Raw genomic sequence first — 23025 nt, 5'->3', positions numbered from 1 at the left:
TTGGGACATTGTGGCGGAGGCTATGGGTCATTATGGCTATTCAGGAAACTTTTCATGCAAGAATGTTTCGGGAACCATTGTGCAGCAGGGGAGGGTGAAAAGTTCAAGCTCTCACAGACCCCACTTCTTCTTTTTGGGTAGTTAGGCGGCTTATTATTAATTTTTTAATTCTTCAAAAGGAAATTCATTTCATTGCAACATAATCCTTAGTCGGACTTCGGTTCTCCACCTTTGTTTTGTTCCACTGCATCCCATCGCTCCAAAAGGGAAAAAGTTTAAACTGAGGTCAAGCGGCCATAAAAGGGCAATGCTGAATAATATATTTTGAAATCAGGACAGGAAGAGTTTGTTAGTAGATTCACTTCCTTGGGAATGCTGGTAAAAGTAAACACCAAATAGAGATGCAGAGGCTTCTCAAGGAAATGTGAGCTTTTCAATTAACTACTTGACTGAGAAAAGGACCAAGAAAGGATGGTGGTCCTCAAAGAAGCCCTGTCGAGAGAGCATCATCTGTAGTCAGCACATTAGTATGTTGAGAAGCAGTGAGGAGCTTGGGTGAGGCTCAGGGGTATCATGCTTGCTTAGCATGCCCTAGATCCTGGGTTCTATCCAGAACAGGCAAAAAAAATCATGAGAAGGAGTGAGCATTGCTCAGACAAGCAGATAAGAAAGCAACAAGCACTTGTCTTCTTTTGGTACCAAAAAAGATTCAAGGAACACCACAAAGCACAGAAATTGCAAGCTTCTGGCTTCTGGACAGGAGACATTTTGGATCACTTTTGCCAGTGTGGAAGCAATTGGAGGAAAATTTCAACTGTCCCTTATGTGGTTTAAAATATTTATGTTTCACAAATGGCCAGTAAACGTCCTTATCTGCCAGGAAATCTCAAGTAAAACTACTTCAAGATTTCATCTCACCCCACGTTGAACATAGTATTTAGTAGCACATATTCTAAAATTGGAATAATTTAGTAAAGATTAGCATGGGCCTGCACAAGGTTTACACACACATTTTTGAACTGGTCCATATTCAAAGAAAACAACAAAAGCCAAAAGGCCACCACAACAATGGAAATGGCCGAGCAGGGAAAGACAACCACTGCCAAACCTGATGATCTCAGACCCACATGGTAGGACAACCTATTTCCACAGTTGTCCTATGACTTCTACCCCATGCTGTGCCCCTATTCACAAATAAATAAATGTACTTTAAAAAAGTGCTAAGCCATCTCTAACCCTTTAATGCAGATCTTGATATTTTGTGTGTGTAAGCATTCACCTACATGTGAGGCCAAAGGAAGGCATGGAATCCTGGGAATTGGAGTGTGAGCCTCAATGTGGGTCCTGGGAGCTGGATTTAGGTCCTCTGCATGAGCAGAGGTGCCACACTCCCTCCAGTAGAGTCTGTGTGACTGGGCGAAAGCCTGGCACACTCATCCGAGGTGACGACTTCAAGGAAGTCAGTCTCCTGGAGGGGTTGGCTGCGCTCTCAGAAGGATACGTGCTTCATGTGTCATGGCTGTCATGCTTGAACATCTTTTCTTGCTATCTCATTTCTACCCTGTGTACTTTTGCTCAGGGCATGTCCTGCCCTACTATCTTCCCATGGACAAAGAAAGATCACAGAAAGTACAATAGAGGTAACCACTGACCCTATTTTGGATTTGACCTTTCTGTGGAAAAATGTCACCATTTATCTTATGGAATAGGAACTTTTGACTGAACTACAGCACTAAGAATTGCTTTACCAGAGCCCTCTGTAAAGACATACAGTCCTTAAGAGTGGGGATGGTTAGACAGGAAATTATTCCACTCACTCACTCTTGTGAGTTTCTTTAAAAGACGCTGAAATCTCTAAAAAGAAGGGACTTTGTGGCATTCCTAAGAGATTCGTGAATGGCAGACGGCAATGGCTTATAGCAGGAGATGGTGGTTTTCCCCCTCTAAGCAGGATGGGGTCACAGCGTGCTCCCCCTGATCCCTTGCCATATATAGGAGTTTATGATGAATCTGGGAATCGATGGATCAATCACAATGGAGAAAAGGTATTACATTATTCACTCCCATTTATGGAGAAATTGGCACAATCATGAACCCCATGGTGTTTATTATTTAAAGAGAATAGAGATGGTATTATTACACAGTTACAAAAGCCCCTAAATAGAGTTAGTGTTAGAATTAAATATATTAGAGGAAATTAGGAAGAAACCTAGGGAATAAAAGATATTAACATAAAAGATTACATTAATAAATGAGAAGACCCCAGACATATTATACATAAGAAGCCCATATCTGATGAATCTAATTTGGCAGCTCACAAAACAAGAAGGTTACTGTAAAATCTCAGATAGTTGACCTTTGACCACAGGTACCACTGAGTGGCTTGTCAACTTGGCTACTGTCTCAAACGTTAGAGCTAACATCAACTTCACATGTGCCTTGCAAATGAATAATTTACTGATTTCTTGGAGTTGGGTCCAATTTATGAATATCTAAATAAGACCATTGTAAAACTGTTCCTGTGTATGTGCAACATTTCTTTTCGCTTTGCTTTATGATTATAAAAGTCTGATGCTTGAATAGAAAAATCGCATTCAGATCCAAGACCACCTTGTGTCTGTGTCTGTTTGTCCTTCTCTGACTCCTTGCCTACCTGAAACCAATCCCCCTGGATTGCCTCAAGGGTCCGTGGCACAGAGGTAGTCTTTTTTTCTTTTTTAAAGATTTTTATTCTTTGTGAGTTTCGCATTATGCACCCCAATCCCACTCATCTCCCTGTCCCCTTGGATCTGCCCCCCAATAGGAAATACAAACAAAAAGAAAAACAAAGCATAGAAAACATCTCATCATGGAGGCTGCAGTGTGTCACCGTGTGTCCCACAGTGTACCCCTCCGTGCACCCATCTTCACTTGCTAATGTTCATTGCAGGTCTAGTTCCAGGTCTCTGGCTTCTGTGACATTATTTATTTATTTATTTTTTTAAGATTTATTTATTTTATTTATATGAGTGCACTGTAGCTGTCTTCAGACACACCAGAAGAGAGTATCAGTTCTCATTACAGATGGTTGTGAGCCACCATGTGGTTGCTGGGATTTGAACTCAGGTCGTCTGGAAGAGCAGTCGGTACTCTTAACCACTGAGCCATCTCTCCAGCCCCTTCTGTGACATTATTAATACTGGATCCTCACTGGGACTCCTTCTGGCTATCTGTTGATGCCCTACATCATGGAGAGCCTGCAGGTTTCAGATTGGCAGGACCGGCCCTTTCACATGCTCCATCAGTTCACAGATGAGGTAGATGTTGGAGTAGGCCAACTCAAAGCCCTGGATCTGGGCCTGGCAGGCAGCTGAGCTGCTCCGCCCACCAGCTCTCCCCTATTGACACCACCAAGGCAAGTTCTCTGGCATTTCTCTGACTAGGCCACTCAACGTTACTACTGGCAGGGAACAGGGTCAGCTCTCTGTTCTCATGCCCTCAGGGCTTGCTCACCTACTCCAATGGATCCAGAGCCAGCTCCATTGTGCTGTCCAGTCAAGGTGTGGGGACCAATTCTTCCACATTCTTCAGCCTGTGAGGGCCTGTGCCGGCCCTCCTACTCTCACACCCTTAGGACTGACTCACCCAATCCTTTGCCATGAGGGCCAGCTCTATTGTGTTGTTTAGGCGAGGGGCAGAGCCCACTCTCCCAAGTGCTACAGTCAGTGAGGGGAATAGCTCTCTGGCTCTCATGATCTTGAGGCCAGCTTTCCTAACTACTACAGATGGCTAGGGGTGAGGTGGAGGAGGGGATCACTCCAAACCCTCACAGCAGATGAGTGGTGGTAGCCAGCTCTCCAGTGCTCATGCCCTTAGGGCTGGCTTTCCTGCACCACCTCTGCCACCAAAGCCAGCTCTAATGGGCTGCCTAGGTGAGGTGTAGGATCTGCTCTTCTGAGTGCTGCAGCCAGCACTCAGCCTGCTCTCATGACATGGTGGCCAGTTAGCTATCCTGACTGTCGCAGTATTCTTTACCAAGGAGCTATCTCTCTAGGCTGAACATACCTCTCTTCTTTAAATGCATATTCAATGACTACAGGCATTGAGCCCATCGAGAATGGGATTCCACAACCTAGGGGCCCCATGAAGGCCTGCTTGTCCTTTATTGCACTGGATACTGTGACAGTTTACACGTAACCTCACAATTCTTGGAATCAAATAGGCCTCTCTCTTTTGTTTCTCCCAGAATTTTATAGATGGTGATAAATAAAATAAAGTCAGATAAAATTCAGTAGGAAATAAGAACACAGTGAAGTCTAGAGGCACCAAACCATGAAGGTTGAACTGAGTAGACATCCCTGAGGAAGTACCAGTAATATTCACTCACTTCTTTTCCTCCCAAGTGAGAGAAAATTGGTCTTGTAAGCCTTTAATCTTGGCACTTGGGAGGCAGAAGCAATCAGACATCTTTGAATTCAAGGCCAACCTGGTCTACATAGTGAGAGCAAAATGACAAGGCCAAGTTCAGAGAAAACGAAATGAAACAAGTGTGTGATTTTTTTTCCCAGGGTCTGGGTTATGTTATGTATTATCATTTCAGTTCTTGATAGTTGTTCTGGTTAGTATTTGTTTGTTTGGTTTTTGCCAACTTGACACAAGTTAGAGTTATCTCGGTAGAGGAAGGTCAACTGAGAAAATGCTTTTAATTGGACTGGGCTGAGGCAAGTCCCTAGGGCATTTTCTTGATCCATGATTGATGTGAGAGGGGTACCACTGGGATGGTACCACTCCTGGGCAGGTGATGCTGAGTTGTATAAGAAAGGAGGCTGGGGCTGGAGAGATGACTCAGAGGTTAAGAACACCAGCTTCTCCTCCAGACAACCAGGGTTTGATCGCTAGCACCCACGACTGCTAACAACTGTGTATAACATTAAGGCATCCCATACCACCGTCTGGCCTCTACTGCCATTGTGTGGGTATGACGCCTAGGCATACACATAAGCAAAACACCTATACACACACATAAAAAAGAAAGCTGAGCTAGCAATGATGGTCAAGCCAATAAGCAGTGTTTCTCCATGGTCTCTGCTTTAATTCCTGCCCTGACTTCATGATGGGCTGTGATCAGGATATGTAAGCCAAACAGATCCATTCTTTCCCAAGTTACTTTTGTCCCTAACTCCCAATAGCACACTGACTACTCACATCTGACAGGAGTGCTAAATGTCTTTCCTATCAGAGTGATCCATCCTTAGATTGTTCTCGGGGTGGAAGGTTTATCACTAAATGTAGAGCAGCAGGCGGCACATTCTCCTACCTGCTGGGTGTGATAGTACTCTTTTGTTTTGTTTTGCATTTGAGACTGGGTAGCCCTGGCTGGCCTAGAATGCTGGCACCACTATCTTGAAGGCTAGGCTTATGGGCTGAATAAGAAGGGAAGGGAGCAGTGCAGGTCATGCATTCACCTCTCTCTACGTTCTGAGTGCAGATGTGGTGTGACCTGCTGCCTCACAGGCCTGTTGGTCTAGCCAGAACTGCATTGCTGCTCTCCTCTCCATCCTCACACTGTAAGCTGTGGGGGAGGGGGTGGGGAAGGGAGTTCTCCACAACTGTCACTGGGCAGGGAAATAATAGGGGTGAGGTAAGCTTAGTTCAGCTTGACTTGAGTCAGTCTGGATACCAAGCACTTTATTATAAGCATATTCAAACACAGACAGGCTACATGTATTAGCTTAAGGGCCTAGAGAAGGATCTGGTGTGGTCTTAGTCATAGTATAAAGGTCGTCTGGGCTATTAGGTACTTCCTGTCGTAGTTGTGGGAGCTTGGGGGAGCCCCTGGCTATACAAATAATGCAAGGGTCATCTAGACTCTACGTATCTCTGGTCTTGATTCTGAGAGCTTGATATGGTCTGGCCCTTCGGGCAACGATGGTCGCCAGGCTATTAATCGCCTCTAACTCCCAGCCTTCTGGGTAGAAAAACAGGTTATACAACTTTTTCTTTGAAAAGACAACACTGAGTTTCCCTGGTAATCTGTGGGGGCAAGGACCTGTGTGCTTCCAACAGTGAGTTTATAGAAACCCTTCTATCCTTATGTATGTATGTATGTATGTATGTATGTATGTATGTATGTATGTATGTATGTGTATGTGTGTGTGTGTATGTATGTATGTCAGTCAGTCATTTGGTCATAGCAAAGAAAAAAGCACGTGCACACAAACATGTTTTTTAAAACATTAAAAAAGATAATCTATAGAATTACAGAATGGTAGGAAATATTTGCTGACCATCCATCTAAAAAGGACTATCCATCTGTGAGACTGTATTAGGCAATACTTTCTTGCACATGAGACCAAAATCACAAAAGACCAACAGAAACAAACAACCAAAAACAGTTCAACAACAACAACAACAACAATAAAATGAGTCAAAGACTTCACTGACAATAAAAATTTTGGGGGGTTGGGGATTTAGCTCAGTGGTAGAGCGCTTGCCTAGCAAGCGCAAGGCCCTGGGTTCAGTCCCCAGCTCCAAAAAAAAAAAAAAAAAAAAAAAAAAAAAAAAAAAAAAAATGGAATTAAAGTGCTATCAATGAAATAAATGGAGCCATGGGTGTGGCACATGCTTTTAATCAGCACTTGGGAGGCAGAGGTAGGCAGATCTGAGTTCAAGGTCAATCTGATCAACTCAGTGAATTCTAACCAGCCAAGGCTACATATTGAGGCTCTAATTTTAAAAACCAAAACCGACCAACCAACCAAATAAATAAGTAAACATGGGCTATCGCGATAGCTCCGCCCCTAACTGGAACCCATGAAAGGGTTGAAGAAGAACCAACTTCTTTCTGATTGTGATAGTCTCTTGATTTCTACATCCACATGGTGGCATAGGAGTTCACACATCTGCACACTCACACTTTTTCAAACATTAAAAAGACAGTCCATAGAATCACAGAATGATATAAAATATTTGCTAATCATACAGCTGACATGTAAAGGATACTTAAGGTCATTTGAAAAACAGGATTCTTAAAATGGCAAGATACATGAAAGCACTCAGCATCTTTAGTCACTAAGAAAAGGGGAACTGAATCCATGAAGGCATACCACACTGCATCCACAAGGATGCAAGAAGAAAAAAAAGCAGTTTTGGTGAGAATGTGAACATGGTGGAGTCTCATACCCTGCTGGTGGGAGGCGTCATGTAGACAATACTAAGGGCTTACAGAGTGTGTAAGGACACTGTCCTCAACTCTTTGCTTTGAAGTTCCATCGTGTGCCAGTGAGAATGGGTACTATCAGGAAAACAAATGGTGGTTATGTGTGTGGGGAGAGAGGAAGCTTTCTACACTGCTGGTGGGATTTAACTGAACAACCACTATGGACTAACTGTAGCACTCTTAGGCCCATATGCTCAGAAATCTAAGTTGGCATTATCATTGGAGATATATGTACCGTCATGTTTATAGCTGCTCAACTCACAACAGATATGAAATGGAACCAGTCTAGATACTCATCAGCAGATTAGTAGAAGAAGAAACTTTGGTCCATTTTTACAAAGAAAGAGCTTCATGCAGCTCTGGAGAAAATAATGAAATCAAGGCAGGAAAATGAAATGCCATTGGAGATCATGTTAAAGCAAAAAAAAAAAAAAGCTGGAATAGTCTAGAATAGTATCTTATTATTCTTATATGCAGAATATAAATTTATATATACACAAATATATAACTATAGTATGTATGTGAGTTTATGAAAGTAGAAAGGGGACCATGAGAGGGGTGAAAAGATCTACGAGAGAGAGGAGAAAAGAGTGGGTAATAGGATTAACGTGATGTGACAGTAGAAGACAGGAAGATCTGGGGAAAGAACAGAGATCAGTAAGAGAGGCACTGATGGGTGGGTAGAGCAGGGGAGGACCAGGGGGAAAACAATGGACAAAGGGAATACATGTATGTAATGCCACAATGAAACTTGCCACTATCAACTTAAAGGCATTTCAGTACGAGCTGTAGACCAGTGCAGACTGGTCATAACACTGTTTCACATGGGATTTCAGCCCCATCTCTGGGTATGTAGAAAGTCTCAAAAACAAGTCATTAGGGGCACAGCGCAGATGAGCATTGAACTAAACTGGTTGAACACCACACACCATTAATTCCTAGGCCTAAAGGCTATGCTCACTCCCTGCCAGGGTTCAGTAAAGGCCATGCTCACTCCCTGCCAGGGTTCAGTTGGCCTTTGTTTTTCAGAGGACCAGTGTTTCTCTCTGTTCTGCCTCTCTCTATAGCCCAGTCCTTGAGAATTTGCATGAACTGAGCAGAACCCTTCCGAGGTCACCTTAAGCCTGTACCCTTTGCCAGGTGTCTGTCTCTATTCAAATTCATGTCTACATTACCTAAAGACATATGTGTTGTTCCAGGTGTAGGTGGTGTGTGTCTGTGTGTGTGTGCACGTCTGACCTCAAACTTAGAGATCCGCCTACTTCTGCATCCTAGGATTAAAGGCATGTGCCACCTTGCCTGGCTGTCTATATCCTCTTCAGAGGCTAGGGGGAGGGTGCCTTAATAGGCTGGCCTCAAATTCCTGAGCTGAGAGGAATTTTTCCACAGTGGCCTTCTGAGTAGCTCAGTCTGTAATACATTTTCAGTATCAACCATGGTCCCAGCCATGGAGGTACAGTAGGAAAGGAGTTTGCAACTCCACTTCACAATAAAGAGACAGTGTTTAATAGAAGAACAATAGTCATAAAAATATAGTTAAGTGCATTTAATAGAAATATCAGTCATTACAGTTTCTTATTGCTGGTCACAAAAAGCATATATATCTTTTGTAATCAAAGTAATTTTTACCATGCAAAAGGTATTTTTATTATATTCATATGAACAGATTAGATTTGAAAACAAGTTTATACAGACTTCAAAAGGCATATTAGGCCCAAAGAAAACATGGAGTTTATTTAAATAGTACTGAAATTACATGGGATTCCGTTGGGCATACTCACATTCACAGTTTATAAAGGTAGAAAACCTTACCTTCTAGAGTCAGCTGAGAGAGATGTGTTTGAATCAGCACACTCACTTGCTAGGTCTGTTCTAACACAGGCAGAGCGAACACTGAGAGTCAAACAGCTTTAAGAGAACAAACTCAACATGTCAGCAGTAAATTTCAGTCAAACCAGGTTGGAAACCAATATTCATAGTGACTAAAGGACAGTTTCAAGCTGAGACTGACAACTGGAGAATAAACGTAAGCTTGAGACTCCAGACAGCACTATTTATTAACAAATTACATATTAAAATATAATCCCCAAATCTGATTTAAGAGCACAATTTTAATCTAGTCAATATAGTATTTCCCGAGACATAAGGACAGAGATACTCCCCCAGCTAGGCTTGTTCACCAATAGAGGGCCTGAGCCCTCTGGGGTCATGCTTAGGAAATAAGAATACTTGAACAATACTGGAAGCACCAGGTTCACATGTAGATTTAATGCTGAGTAAGACAGTCACTGTTTTGAGATGTAGGGAATTCTCAAAAGAGACTCATGGCTTATGAGTGGCAGCAAACAAGCCTGGAGACACCACAGAACACATCAGCTGAGGTGGAGCCCACCTATTCTGTCAGTGTCACATTACCAGGACTAGGGCCAATTTTGAAAATTACAAATGGGAGGGAGGTTTATTTTAAAGCAACTGACTAAATTGCAATTTAAGTTAGCCTCATAATTAACCATAGCATATTTACTTCATAATCTTTTAATAAACATGTCAACCTTATCAATAAAGCATTTCCTCAATCTTGAAACATTATTTTAAAAGATTAAATTCCCCAGTTGGTTTGGTACCAAAATTTAGTTCAATATCAAAATTCACAATACTACTTAGAAACGAGTGTCTCCTGGGGTTCCAGAGTGCAGGAATGAACTGTTTCCTCTGTGGGTGGAGATCACAGAGACCATGAGGCCACGTGCTGAGTTAGAGGACCATGAACAATTGGTACCATTGCTTCAAGCTGTTGTCCTTTTACTACAAGATGAGATTCTATATACATGGGCTATACATATGTACAATCATCAGGGGATGTGAACAGAGATGCACACTTCATGATCAAATGATACCCAGCTTTTCCAAAGGAGTTCTGTTGCATCACTAAAGAATCTTCTTTCTGTCAACCTATCGCAGTCCAGACCAGCTATGAAGGTAGGATGCCCATCCAGAGGAACGAGAGGCACTTTCTTCCTCACCTTTGAAAGATTAAAAGTAGAAATTATGAAATCTTATCAATATGAAAACTAAATATGGAATCGCTGTATAGTATAAGCAAATACTGTCTATTCCATTGATTACAGGCACTATAAAAGGCACATTAATTATTTCGCTGAATTTCTTAGGAGCATGGTATTAGATAAAGCCCAACTTTTGTGAAGAGAGGCAGACTTTTTCTTCCAATTGAAATCACTTTGAATCTTTAATCAGTCTTAGAAAAATCTCTTTATTTACTATCTTTGTTCTATTCTTTTTCTTCTGCTCCTTTTAGAACGTTTATCAATATATTTTTTTTTTGGTTCTTTTTTTGGAGCCGGGGACCGAACCCAGGGCCTTGCGCTTGCTAGGCAAGCGCTCTACCACTGAGCTAAATCCCCAACCCCAATATTTTATGAGTCTGATTATTTCATTTCCATATATGCTTGTACAATACCTGTAGAGGTCAGAAAAGGGCAATGGGACCCCTGTTACTATAGTTACAACCGGATATGAGCATCCTTGTAGGTGCTGGGAATTGAAGTCAGGTCCTCTGGAAGAAAAGCCAGTGCTCTTGACCCCTGAGCCATCTCTCCAGCCTTTAGAACTGTATTGTTGCTAAATGATGCCATTTATGAAGAGTGTTTACACCAAAATACACACTCTGACTAACCCAGGTACCACCGTCCAACCACAATTCCCCCTTTCCATTCTCTTCTCCCTATGTTGTTTCTCTCGAATTTCCCTTTCTAATCTTGAAGACTTGTCACAAGCCTACATGACTTTTCCTAGATGTGTATTAGGTACCTTTCTCTAGGGATCTGAGAAAATTTCCGGACTCATTTGAAAGCATTTTTTCCACAAGAAAGTTCACTTTATAAAAAGCAAGACAAAGGACAGTTGTCCTCCTGTACCAGACACAGGGTCTCTTGCACCTTAGTCTGGCCAGCTAAGGGTGACCTTGAAACCCCAAACCTTTCCTACCTCCCCAAATGAAGCTGCCATTAGAAGTATGTACCACATATTTAGGCACCAATGGGGATGGAACCCAGGGCCTCTTTGCATGCTAAGCAAACACTCTACAGAACTACATCTCCAGCCTCTTGTCTTAAAACTCTGACTCAAAACAGAGGGAAAGGCCTCCATGTGGAAGGAAAGGACATCAACTAAACATCTGTCCAGTGCTTTCTTTCCTCTGCTGTCCTAGGTCTTCATCTATGTCTTGATGCTCTATAAAAGTGTGTCTTGGGTCACTTGTTCTGCCAACTGTCAGTCAGTAATCCATCATGGTTTACCATTCTGTGGGTTCTCATTTCCTATGTCAGTGAGAGAAGCAGCAAATAATTTTAAGACACTCAGGTAACTGTTTAAAATAAATTAAACTTTAAGAGTTACATTTAAGTGCTGGTGAGAACCCATCTTCAGGGAAGATGCCATATGTACTTTGTGGCCTGATGACCTCTGCTCTATCTCCTAGACCCTTAAGCTATAGAATCCACCTTCACGGTAGAGATCTCGTGTACTTTGCAAAAGAGTTTTGCTATTATCATACCAAAAGCTTTATTGTGCATATGGAATTGAGGTAATTTTTACCAGGAATCTTTTCCTCCAAAACTGTAATGTACTTAAATACATCTCCAATTGCCTGGTGTTTGCCTCCAGAGTTTGAAGCAACACCAGCTAAGTCACACTAACTGAGTTTCCTTCCTGCCTCTGGTAGCTCCTTTCTCTGCTAGCAGTGGAGCTTGCAGGGACTCCTACAAATTAAAAACTCTAAACTTGAAAACGGGAGATACTGAGTGTTTGCAGTATTTTATATTAAGCATATTGGATAAATGATGGGGAGTATATTTTTACTAAAAGCCACATTTGAGTGGAATAAAACACATTTCATTCTTGAAGTGTGTGAATAAATTTTATAATGAAACATGGTGGTACAGGCCTTTAATCCCAGCACCTGGGAGGCAGAGGCAGGCAGGTCTCTAAGTTGGAGGTCAGCCTGGTCTAAAGAGTGAGTTCCAGGGCAGCTAGGGCTACAGAGAAACTCTGTCTCAAACAAAATAAATCAAAACAAAACACAAAAACAAACCCCAAAGATGTTATAATGGAAACATAGGTTTACTTTGAGAGAGTATATTTATTAAGATTTATATGACATGGCTAGCAATACGGCTCAGTAGATAAAGGTGCCTGCTGCCAGCCTTAGGATCCGAGTTGGATACCAGGAATCCACCAAGTGGAAAGACAGAAGCCAGGTTCCAAAACTATTCTTGGACCTCTACAGGGGAGCCATGGCAAGCATGCACAGGACACACACCACAGATACACACAACAACAGACAAACAAAACACAAATACATGGTATATTCTCACACTGACTTTTCTGTTTTTGCCTGAAAAACAGAAAATATGTAGCCCTTGTGGTTTGATATTCACTCTGTAGCCTGGGGGGTAAGCACTCAAACTCTTGCCTCGGCCTTTTGAATGGTGGGGTTATAGGTATACACTACCATGCCGGGCTTCATTTGGTAATTGTTAACAGTGGCTATGGCAATCTGTAGTACAGTAGGCAGAAATAAGAGTACTGAAGTATTGAGAACATTTTTCACTAGGAAGACAGGTTACATGAAAACAGATACAAAGGAACTACCAATGCTCATTATGAAGTAAGTAATCCTGCCAAACATTAAGCCTGAAACTCGTCAGACTTCTGGATCAAAAACTCCTGAGGCCCAGACCACAAACATCGGGTTGCTAAGAATGTAAAATCTTGGGTGAGGTCCAGCAGGTTAAGTCTTACTAAGAATATCAAGTGCCTTAAATTCAAGGACCATTCTAAATTTATTAATTTAGGATGTCTAGAGGATGGAGGAACATGTTAAAGAGTGTCAAGATGAGAACATCAGTCACAAGGTGGTATCTATATATTTTGGGCCTAGTATTGCAATGCTATAGCAAGGACACTTGTGAGGTGTTTTTGGTGCTTATTTTGCCCAGCCCCACCTGGATGTAATCAGAAAATTGCATAAATGCAGTATTTGAATAAGTGTGATGCTTCTATAAATACCAAATTCAGAATGCTGGACTGCGGTGCAAAAAAATGATCTGTTTCTTCAATTTGTAAATGGCATATCAAGTTAAAACACATGACTCATTGTAATTCTGAGGGGATCAAAACAAACAAAACCAAATAACAAGACCCTCATAACCCTTCACTCAGCTAAACCTGAAAAACTGCAACAGAATGATGCTTGAAGGAGATGTCAACTAATGGCACTTCTGATTGACACAGCGGTAACTGGCCTGGTAAGAGGGATTGCAAGCCGCTAGTTCTACAACTGTTAGACAAACTGGCCATGAGTTGACAACCACAGACTAACGACAGCTACAAGGGACATTACTGTATTTTCTCTGTATGCTCAAGAATGAAAACACTCTATTCAAAAATAAAGTCATGGGCGGTGCAGGCTCTCATGGTTGCCGCCCTCACGGAGAGCTCAAAAGTAGCCCCCACGAGCAAACTTGAGCCGCGGGACCACAGGTAAGACCAACTTTTCTGCTCCAAGCGACCTGCCTGGTGGTCTCAGGACACACAGAGGCAAAATTCCTCTGGGACTGGACACTTCCGGTTTTTAGCTGGAGCCCCAACCTCGCTGATCCCGGCCCACAGCTCACTGCTCCCAAACCCCTTGGGAGAGAGACCTCACCGCCCGGATAGGTGTGCACTCCTGAGACTGCAGAGCGGGAGAGACCACCAATACTGCCTAACCCTGCCCACATCTATTATATAAACAAACTGAAAGAACAAAACCACATGATCATTTCATTAGATGCTGAGAAAGCATTTGACAAAATTCAACACCCCTTCATGATAAAAGTCCTGGAAAGAATAGGAATTCAAGGCCCACACATAAACATAGTAAAAGCCATATATAGCAAACCAGTTGCTAACATTAAACTAAATGGAGAAAAACTTGAAGCAATCCCACTAAAATCAGGGACTAGACAAGGCTGCCCACTCTCTCCCTACTTATTCAATATAGTTCTTGAAGTTCTAGCCAGAGCAGTCAGACAACAAAAGGAGATCAAGGGGATATGGATTGGAAAAGAAGAAGTCAAAATATCACTATTTGCAGATGATATGATAGTATATTTAAGTGATCCCAAAAGTTCCACCAGAGAACTACTAAAGCTGATAAACAACTTCAGCAAAGTGGCTGGGTATAAAATTAACTCAAATAAATCAGTAGCCTTTCTCTACACAAAAGAGAAACAAGCCGAGAAAGAAATTAGGGAAACGAATCCCTTCATAATAGTCCCAAATAATATAAAATACCTCGGTGTGACTTTAACCAAGCAAGTAAAAGATCTGTACAATAAGAACTTCAAGCCTCTGAAGAAAGAAATTGAAGAAGACCTCAGAAGATGGAAAGATCTCCCATGCTCATGGATTGGCAGGATTAATATAGTAAAAATGGCCATTTTACCAAAAGCGCTCTACAGATTCAATGCAATCCCCATCAAAATACCAATCCAATTCTTCAGAGAGTTAGACAGAACAATTTCCAAATTCATCTGGAATAACAAAAAACCCAGGATAGCTAAAACTACCCTCAACAATAAAAGGACTTCTGGGGGAATCACTACCCCTGAACTCAAGCAGTATTACAGAGCAATAGTGATAAAAACTGCATGGTATTGGTACAGAGACAGGCAGATAGACCAGTGGAACAGAATTGAAGACCCAGAAATGAACCCACACACCTATGGTCACTTGATTTTTGACAAAGGAGCCAAAACCATCCAATGGAAAAAGATAGCATCTTCAGCAAATGGTACTGGTTCAACTGGAGGTCAGCATGTAGAAGAATGCAGATCGATCCATGCTTATCACCCTGTACAAAGCCTAAGTCCAAGAGGAACAAAGACCTCCAAATCAAACCAGATACACTCAAACTAATAGAAGAAAAAGTGGGGAAGCATCTCGAACACATGGGCACTGGAGAAAATATCCTGAACAAAACACCAATGGCTTATGCTCCAAGATCAAGAATCGACAAATGGGATCTCATAAAACTGCAAAGCTTCTATAAGGCAAAGGACACTGTGGTTAGGACAAAACGGCAACCAACAGATTGGGAAAAGATCTTTACCAATCCTACAACAGATAGAGGCCTTATATCCAAAATATACAAAGAACTCAAAAAGTTAGATCGCAGGGAGACACAAATAACCCTATTAAAAAATGGGGTTCAGAGCTAAACAAAGAATTCACAGCTGAGGAATGCCGAATGGCTGAGAAACACCTAAAGAAATGTTCAACATCTTTAGTCATCAGGGAAATGCAAATCAAAACAACCCTGAGATTTCACTTCACACCAGTGAGAATGGCTAAGATAAAAAACTCAGGTGACAGCAAATGCTGGCGAGGATGTGGAGAATGAGGAACACTCCTCCATTGTTGGTGGGATTGCAGACTGGTACAACCATTCTGGAAATCAGTCTGGAGGTTCCTCAGAAAATTGGACACTGAACTACCCAGCTATACCTCTCTTGGGCATATACCCAAAAGATGCCCCAACATATAACAAAGACACGTGCTCCACTATGTTCATCGCAGCCTTATTTATAATAGCCAGAAGCTGGAAAGAACCCAGATGCCCTTCAACAGAGGAATGGATACAGAAAATGTGGTACGTCTACACAATGGAATATTACTCAGCTATCAAAAACAATGACTTTATGAAATTCCTAGGCAAATGGATGGAACTGGAAAATATCATCCTGAGTGAGGTAACCCAATCACAGAAAAACACACATGGTATGCACTCATTGATAAGTGGATATTAGCCCAAATGTCTGAATTACCCTAGATGCACAGAACACATGAAACTCAAGAGGGATGACCAAAATGTGAATGCTTCACTCCTTCTTTAAAAGGGGAACAAGAATACCCTTTGGAGGGAATAGGTAGGAAACGTTTAGAACAGAGGCAGAAGGAACACCCATTCAAAGCCTGCCCCACATGTGGCCCATACATATACAGCCACCCAATTAGACAAGATGGATGAAGCAAAGAAGTGCAGGCCAACAGGAACCGGATGTAGATCTCTCCTGAGAGACACAGCCAGAATACAGCAAATACATAGGCGAATGCCAGCAGCAAACCACTGAACTCTGAACAGGATCCCCGTTGAAGGAATCAGAGAAAGGACTGGAAGAGCTTGAAGGTGCTCGAGACCCTATATGAACAACAATGTCAACCAACCAGAGCTTCCAGGGACTAAGCCACTACCCAAAGACTATACATGGACTGACCCTGGGCTCCAACCTCATAGGTAGCAATGAATAGCCTAGTAAGAGCACCAGTGGAAGGGGAAGCCCTTGGTCCTGCCAAGACTGAACCCCTAGTGAATGTGATTGTTGGGGGGAGGGCAGTAATGGGGGCGAGTATGGGGAGGGGAACACCCATAAAGAAGCGGAGCGGGAGGGGTTAGGAGGATGTTGGCCTGGAAACCGGGAAGGGGAATAACAATCGAAATGTAAATAAGAAATACTCAAATTAATAAAGATAAAAAAAAATAAAGTCATGATTCTTAACCTGCATTTTCAAGTCAGGTCTATCAACCACGGCATTTCAAAGGAGCCTACAGAAACACTGTTAACCTCATCGATGTGAACATTACAGTTCACCATGGGACAGTATCTGAAAAGTGGACTGCTATCCAGAGACAAGAATTGGGTCACATGACCGCTGTCCCTCTACTGTCAAGGAGTGGGAGTAGAGTCAGGGAGGTGAGGGAGGAGAAAAACATGTTGAACACACACTAAAAACAAAACACACCCAACTCAACACCAGGATATATAGATGTACTTTTCAGAGATAGAAGGTCAAACTAGACCATCCTGTATTTTGCTATGTACTAAACTCATTGATGTATTGCAACTGCCCCAAATGTTAAAGAGCCAGCTTTCCAACCCTATGACAAAAGTAATCCAAGTGAGCCAAATGTAAACAGAAAAATGTCACATGCACACAGCGATTCTCACGTTAAGAGCAATGGTCAGCGCCAATGACCACGTGCTGGTGAGCGTCTCCCATCACACACCTTGAGCAACTGTGGCAAGCTTTCCCTTTTCTTCAGGGCTGAGCTGCAGCATCGTGTCTATCACAGGAAGAAGCCTCTCTCTTTCACTACCCGGCTTCAGGAAAATGAACCGCAGCAGGACATTCTTCAAGTACTCCAGGTTAGCCACAGACTTCTCCCGCTCTTGGTTTCTTTCCAGTCTTCTTATTTCACTTTTGAGAAGCTGGTATTAGAGGTTAGTTATCAGAGAGTGTGGGGGTGCAAACTGAACACACACATTCCCATCTTTCTCCTCAGCTATCCCTGCCCCATGAAAACAAAACTGGAGCGGAGGCAACAGTGAGAGTGATTAACTAACTTGAGGACAGAGTAAACTGAGAAACAGGTGAAGTGCTTTAGTCTGACAGGTTTCCAAACACTGCAGAAGAGCAGAAGCATCTAGTGTGAAACAGAGACGTTCCCGCCCAAGCACAGGCATCACAGAAATGCTGAAGACTGGGGAGTGAAGAAAGCACAATATGAACAAGCAGAGCCACAAGCTGGTGCAAGTGTGCTTCCTCCCTTTCCTCTGCAGCCGTATGCACTCGAGCACTGGGAGTCTGGGAGAAGGGGGAGGGGACACCTGCATCCTCCACTGACCCCTTCCCTCGCCCGCCCCGTTTGCAGAGGCAGAGGCAGGCTATCAGGATGTCCAGAGCAAAGAGAACAAGCTCAGGTCAGAAACACTAAGGAGCACTAGACATTGTAAAACACTACCAGAATAAAATGGAGACAGAGAATTTGAAAAATAGTGTAAAGTTAAAAAACAAAACACCCCCCCCCAAAACAATCAAAACCCCCAAATCTCATTAATTTTTGAATTTGTGTGTATTGGGAGTAGAAGGGGGAATGTTCCTGAGTGCAGGAACTCACTTAGGCCAGAGGCATCAGACCCTGGAATCAGAGCTACATGGGTGCAGGGAACTGAAACTACAAGATCAGTCTGTATTTTAACTGCTGGGCCATCTTTCCAGCCCCTTTTCTGCTCATCTTTGAGGACAATTTTAATGTTTTATGTAAAACTGATATTTTTGTGGTATAGAAAAGTTGGCCTACTTTCCTAAGATCCAGGATCACTTAAAAACGTGACAGAGGCCTAAGATATACCAGAAGTGCAATACATGAACTATATGACCTATAGAAACATTAAAGTATTTAGATGTCATCATAAATATAATTCAGCACAAAAACCAACCTGACAAGGACAGCTGACAGCTCTACACTGAGGTAGGGCACAAACAGAGAGAGGCAGAACCAGCACATGTTTGCTGTTAGGCAGCTACAAGTTTCAGTTTTGCCCTACCAATTTTATAAGCTGCTGTTGCTGCCTCCTGCCTGCCTCTGCCACCTCCTCCACAGTCATTCATTCATTTATTTTTTGGGACTAGGCTGCATTATGTAGCTGCAGCTGACCTGGAATTCTGGAACTTGTTATGTAGACCAGGCTGGCCTTAAAAATCAGGTATCTGCCTGCTCTGACTCCCAAGTGCTGGATTAAATGTGTATTACTTCTATGCCTGGCTCAGTTTCAGCTTTTTTCCCCCTTAAGGTTCTCTAATTATTATGAACATTCACTAATTTTTTTTTGGTGGGGGTAGGTGTTGTTCAAGACAGGGTTTCCCTGTGAAGTCCTGGCTATCCTGGAACTAGCTCTATAGCCCAGCCTGGCCTTGAACTCACAGAGATCCACTTGCCTCTGTCTCCTGAGTGGTTGGATCATTCTTAGAGGGAGAAAATATCTCATTTGAGCACTCTTAGCTATCGTCCTACATGTTTGTAGTACTAGTGCACAGGAGGATAATCAGATACGCGTAAAGCCATCTGTGGCTATATTACAAGTTCAAGGTCAGTTCAAGAAATAGGAGAGGAGGAGAGGAAGACAGACAGACAGACAGACAGACAGACAGACAGACACAGACACAGAGAGGGAAGATAAGGGGGAGAGAAGGGGAGAAGGGAGAGGATGCCTTGAATTATTGGTGCTCTATTGTCCTCAGTATTCAATGATATACACTCATGTTTTAAGTTGTCTGTGAGGAACAATGGCTGGGACATGTCTGCTCAATTGCTATGCTTTCCTAGAAAAATACAAATTAACAGTATTTAACAAATATCAAAGTGATAGTTCCCATCATATATAAATATATGAAATCTATATAAATAACAGGTGTTATAGATGTATCTGAAATGTGAACTTGTAAAATGGGCACATGTACACAAAGGGTTAGAGAAGCAACTGGGACAGAGCATTTCAGGGTAGCCAGTTTCTGCCCACACCTTAATTTGCTCCATAAGGATGGCGTTGGTAGCCTCTGTCTCCCGAAGCAGGCCATTTAAGTGATCTGCACTCTTCGTGGTGGAACTGAGCTTCTCAGCCAATTCTTCTTTGGTAAATTCAGTATGCCATAAGGAGGCCTCTGTAAGACGTTCTAAAAATTTTAAAAATCAGAGATTACAGATGCTAAGTAAAAATAAAATGTCTTACTTTGTAACAACAGTCCTTGTTACTCATCTATATGACATACATCAGCTCAAAGGTTTCTAGCTGGAGGCAGCACCAAGTAAGACTGAATTTCTGCTGCAGGACAAATAGTTTTGGAGCACAGACTCTGTCTGTCCCTCACAGTTTAGGCTTTTTGAAATTTTTCTTGGGAGGGGGTGATGGTGCCCTGGAACCTAATTTAGGACCTCATGTACACTAGGGAGCACTGGGTTCCCAGTGTGCGGTAGTATTGGGAGATGGGGCAAAGTGGAGTGAAGCTAGGTCACGGGAGGTGTGCCTTTGACAGGAAACTAGAACCCTGGCCCATTCCTGTCCTCTTCTTGGCTACCACAAGATGCTCCACCATTACGTTCTGTCTTGCCAGTGTCAAAATGGTAGGGCCTAGTGACCTTGGGCTGAAACTGTAAACTAAGACTAATTTTTCTTAAGTCACCTTTCTCAAGGATTTTGTTACAGTATCTGAATGGTGGCTAACACAATAGTCAGTATAAATGTGGTCTCAAGAGCATCCTCTTGAATTCTGACAGTAATATTCATTACAGGTAAGAACAAAAAGGATACCAAAATTATACTGTATTTATCACAGCAAATTTGCCAATACTTCACTGTATAAGGAGTAAACGGAAACTTAAGTTTCTTGGTGTAAGGGAACAGTTCATTTGCTTTCTAATAACATTGAAGACTTCTTTATGACTTCTAATGACTTCATCCTTTATCCTTTACTTCTGGCTCAGGCCTATACTTATGTTAATGTGTTATTTATTTATTTATTCAGCCCAAGGGTTTCTCTGTGTATCCCTCTGACTGTCCTGGAACTCACTCTGTAGATTCAACGCACCTGCCTCTGTCTCCCAAGTGATGGGATTAGAGGTGTGCTCTCTACCACTTCCTGGCTACGTTTTTAGTTTTTAATTTAAAGAGATTTGTTTCACTCTGTAGTATCTTTCACTGGAATAGCTCGAAACAACATAAATATCAGCGAAGTATTTATCAAACAAGCCAGCAAAAGTAAAAACAAAACAAACCAAGAACCATTCACACGAGGTGACCTACCAAGCTTGCTGTCAGGAGAGCTAAGGAGCTGTTCCAAGGACTGAATGTGTGTGCCGGCCGAAGACACAGACTCACTGTCAGTTGTCTCCATCCCTTCCCCCTCCTCTCGGGCCACAGTGTGCATGTCCAGAAGGGGGAGGTCTGTGGTCCGTCTTTCTCGGAGGCTTTTTGAAGGTTGATGGGAAGAAGCAGGGCCTAGTAAATATTTTAAAGGGTGAGTGAAATTGTTAAAAACAAATGGACTTGACCCCAGCATTTCTTTAATAAAGTTAAAGAAATTAAACAAGCAGCAAGTAAACAAATGGTATCTGAAGAAAGGATGCTACGTGGTTGGACTCGTTTAGTCACTTGACACTGAGCTGTGCTAATCATCCTACAGAAATGATACACATTGCTATTTGCTGCCTATGATGAACAGTGGGCTGATGCTTACTCTGCTAACACCCATCCTTTCCACACGCTGCAGTGGGCTGACATTGCTGTCCTTTCTGCCGTCTTGGCTGGTACTTAGTGTTGTCTGCTTACATCTCCAGTGTCCAGATTACAGAGCCCAGCGTTCAGTGTAGGGAACCGTCAGTTACCACAGAACTCCTGGGCACGTGCCTTTAATCCTAACATTTGGTTGACATAGTGAGTCCCAGGCAAGCTAGGGCTACATAGGATGATTTATCTCAAAAAAGGATTTCTTGCTTCTTATGACAAACACTTTTACAGACCTGTGAAGCTCGTAAGACTTCCAAAGACTTGATGAGGAATTGACTCTATGCAAGGTCTCATAGCTTAATCCAGAGTTTAAGTTTCAAAGTTCATTTATTTTCAATACTATCTTTCAATAACTGTCACCCCAGTCCTTTTAACCTCTGGCTGCCCATTTGGAGCATTTCCCTGAGTTTCTGACATTTTTACCAACTGTTTATTACACTGCTGATTCCTAATTACGACCCTCTTTGTTCAGCCCAGTTTTCTTTGGCTGATCATTTCCTTTTAAACTCTTGGTGCAAGTTAAATAAATTCTCCTAAGGTCAGTTTTTGACCTTGTTAAGTGACCTGTGCCTGCCAATGCTCCAGGACATTTTTTTTCTATGGGAAAATGAAGCACCATGAACATAGGACTAAAACATCACTGTCATAACTCATGTTCTCTTGGCTTTTTCTGGAAGCAGAATAGAAGACATTGGGTGAAGCGACAATTTCACTTCACTAAAATCTGAGGGAAGAGGATGTACTGGCAAAAGACTGGACAAGCACAGTTCACAAGTCCTTAGCTCTGCCCAAAGCTTCCAACCAAGAACACATGTGTTTGAGGTAGAGTAATAGATGATAGGATTAGAACTCACGCTGTTAGACTGATAGGAGCATGTTTAAGCCAAACAAAACATAAATACACAGTTAGGAACATCAGTAGTCTAAGGCATTGCTTAGTATAAGTATAATCAAGAAGGGTTTACATGACTCACGTTTATGTCCAATAAGGAAATCAATAATTTATTAATCACAGAATCGACACAGGTTGTTTTCCTTTAAATTTTACGTGTTTTTAATTATTACTATTATTATTTTTATTTTGGGTCTCGGTATTTTGCATGTATGTCTGTGGACTGTGTGCAGGCAGTGCCATCAGAGGTTGGAAGAGGGCACTGGATTGATTCCCTGTGACTGGAGTTACAGATGGATGTGAACCACCCAGTGGGTGCTGGGGATCAAACCCAGGTCCTCCAGAATGGTAGCAAGTACTCTTGACCACTGATCCATCCAACATTTTACTTTCTCATCAATTTGTGAGTGATGGTCTTATGTGATACACACATGTCGTAACATAAAGAGGTAATCCTCCCACACAGATGCACATACTTTTTGTGGGTGGCTCACTCTTGAGCTGGAAGAGCTGAGTTTCCACCTTGGAGAGCTGGTGCTGCAAGGTCTCCACTGTCTTTCTGTGCTCATCCTGCAAGTGTCGAACTTGGTCTCGGAAGCTGTTACGGAGGGCCTCATTCTGGGATGTCAGCTGACACATTGTCTGGGCGTGTTCAGACTTCAACATGGTGTTCTCAGATTGAGCTGAACATAACCTGAAGATAAGAAGAGCTAAATTCATATGATAGACTTGAACTAAGCTTGTTGAAG

The 23025-nt window shown here is 42.3% G+C and overlaps 2 protein-coding genes and 1 pseudogene across 5 annotated transcripts in view; 1 reads left to right on the top strand and 2 right to left on the bottom strand.

Annotated features, from left to right (window-relative positions):
• The window catches only part of P4ha1 (prolyl 4-hydroxylase subunit alpha 1), a 1160453-nt gene that overhangs the window by 778818 nt on the left and 358610 nt on the right, over positions 1-23025 (bottom strand). The window lies entirely within an intron of this gene.
• LOC116887764 lies at positions 934-1034 on the top strand (annotated as a pseudogene).
• Gcc2 (GRIP and coiled-coil domain containing 2) overlaps positions 8730-23025 on the bottom strand; it is a 50762-nt gene continuing 36466 nt past the window's right edge. For both annotated transcript variants that reach the window (XM_032888347.1, XM_032888348.1), the window contains exons 19-23: positions 22753-22970; positions 20902-21096; positions 19623-19774; positions 17328-17529; positions 8730-10221 (exon numbers count right to left, since the gene is read on the bottom strand). In XM_032888347.1, coding sequence (XP_032744238.1) covers positions 10151-10221; positions 17328-17529; positions 19623-19774; positions 20902-21096; positions 22753-22970 — 838 coding nt within the window. In that variant the 3' untranslated portion in view covers positions 8730-10150. The remainder of the gene's footprint in view (positions 10222-17327; positions 17530-19622; positions 19775-20901; positions 21097-22752; positions 22971-23025) is intronic.

This window comes from Rattus rattus, chromosome 18 (genome assembly GCF_011064425.1).
Source record: "Rattus rattus isolate New Zealand chromosome 18, Rrattus_CSIRO_v1, whole genome shotgun sequence".
Taxonomy (NCBI): Eukaryota; Metazoa; Chordata; class Mammalia; order Rodentia; family Muridae; genus Rattus; species Rattus rattus.
This window is presented reverse-complemented; position numbering and strand designations above follow the sequence as displayed.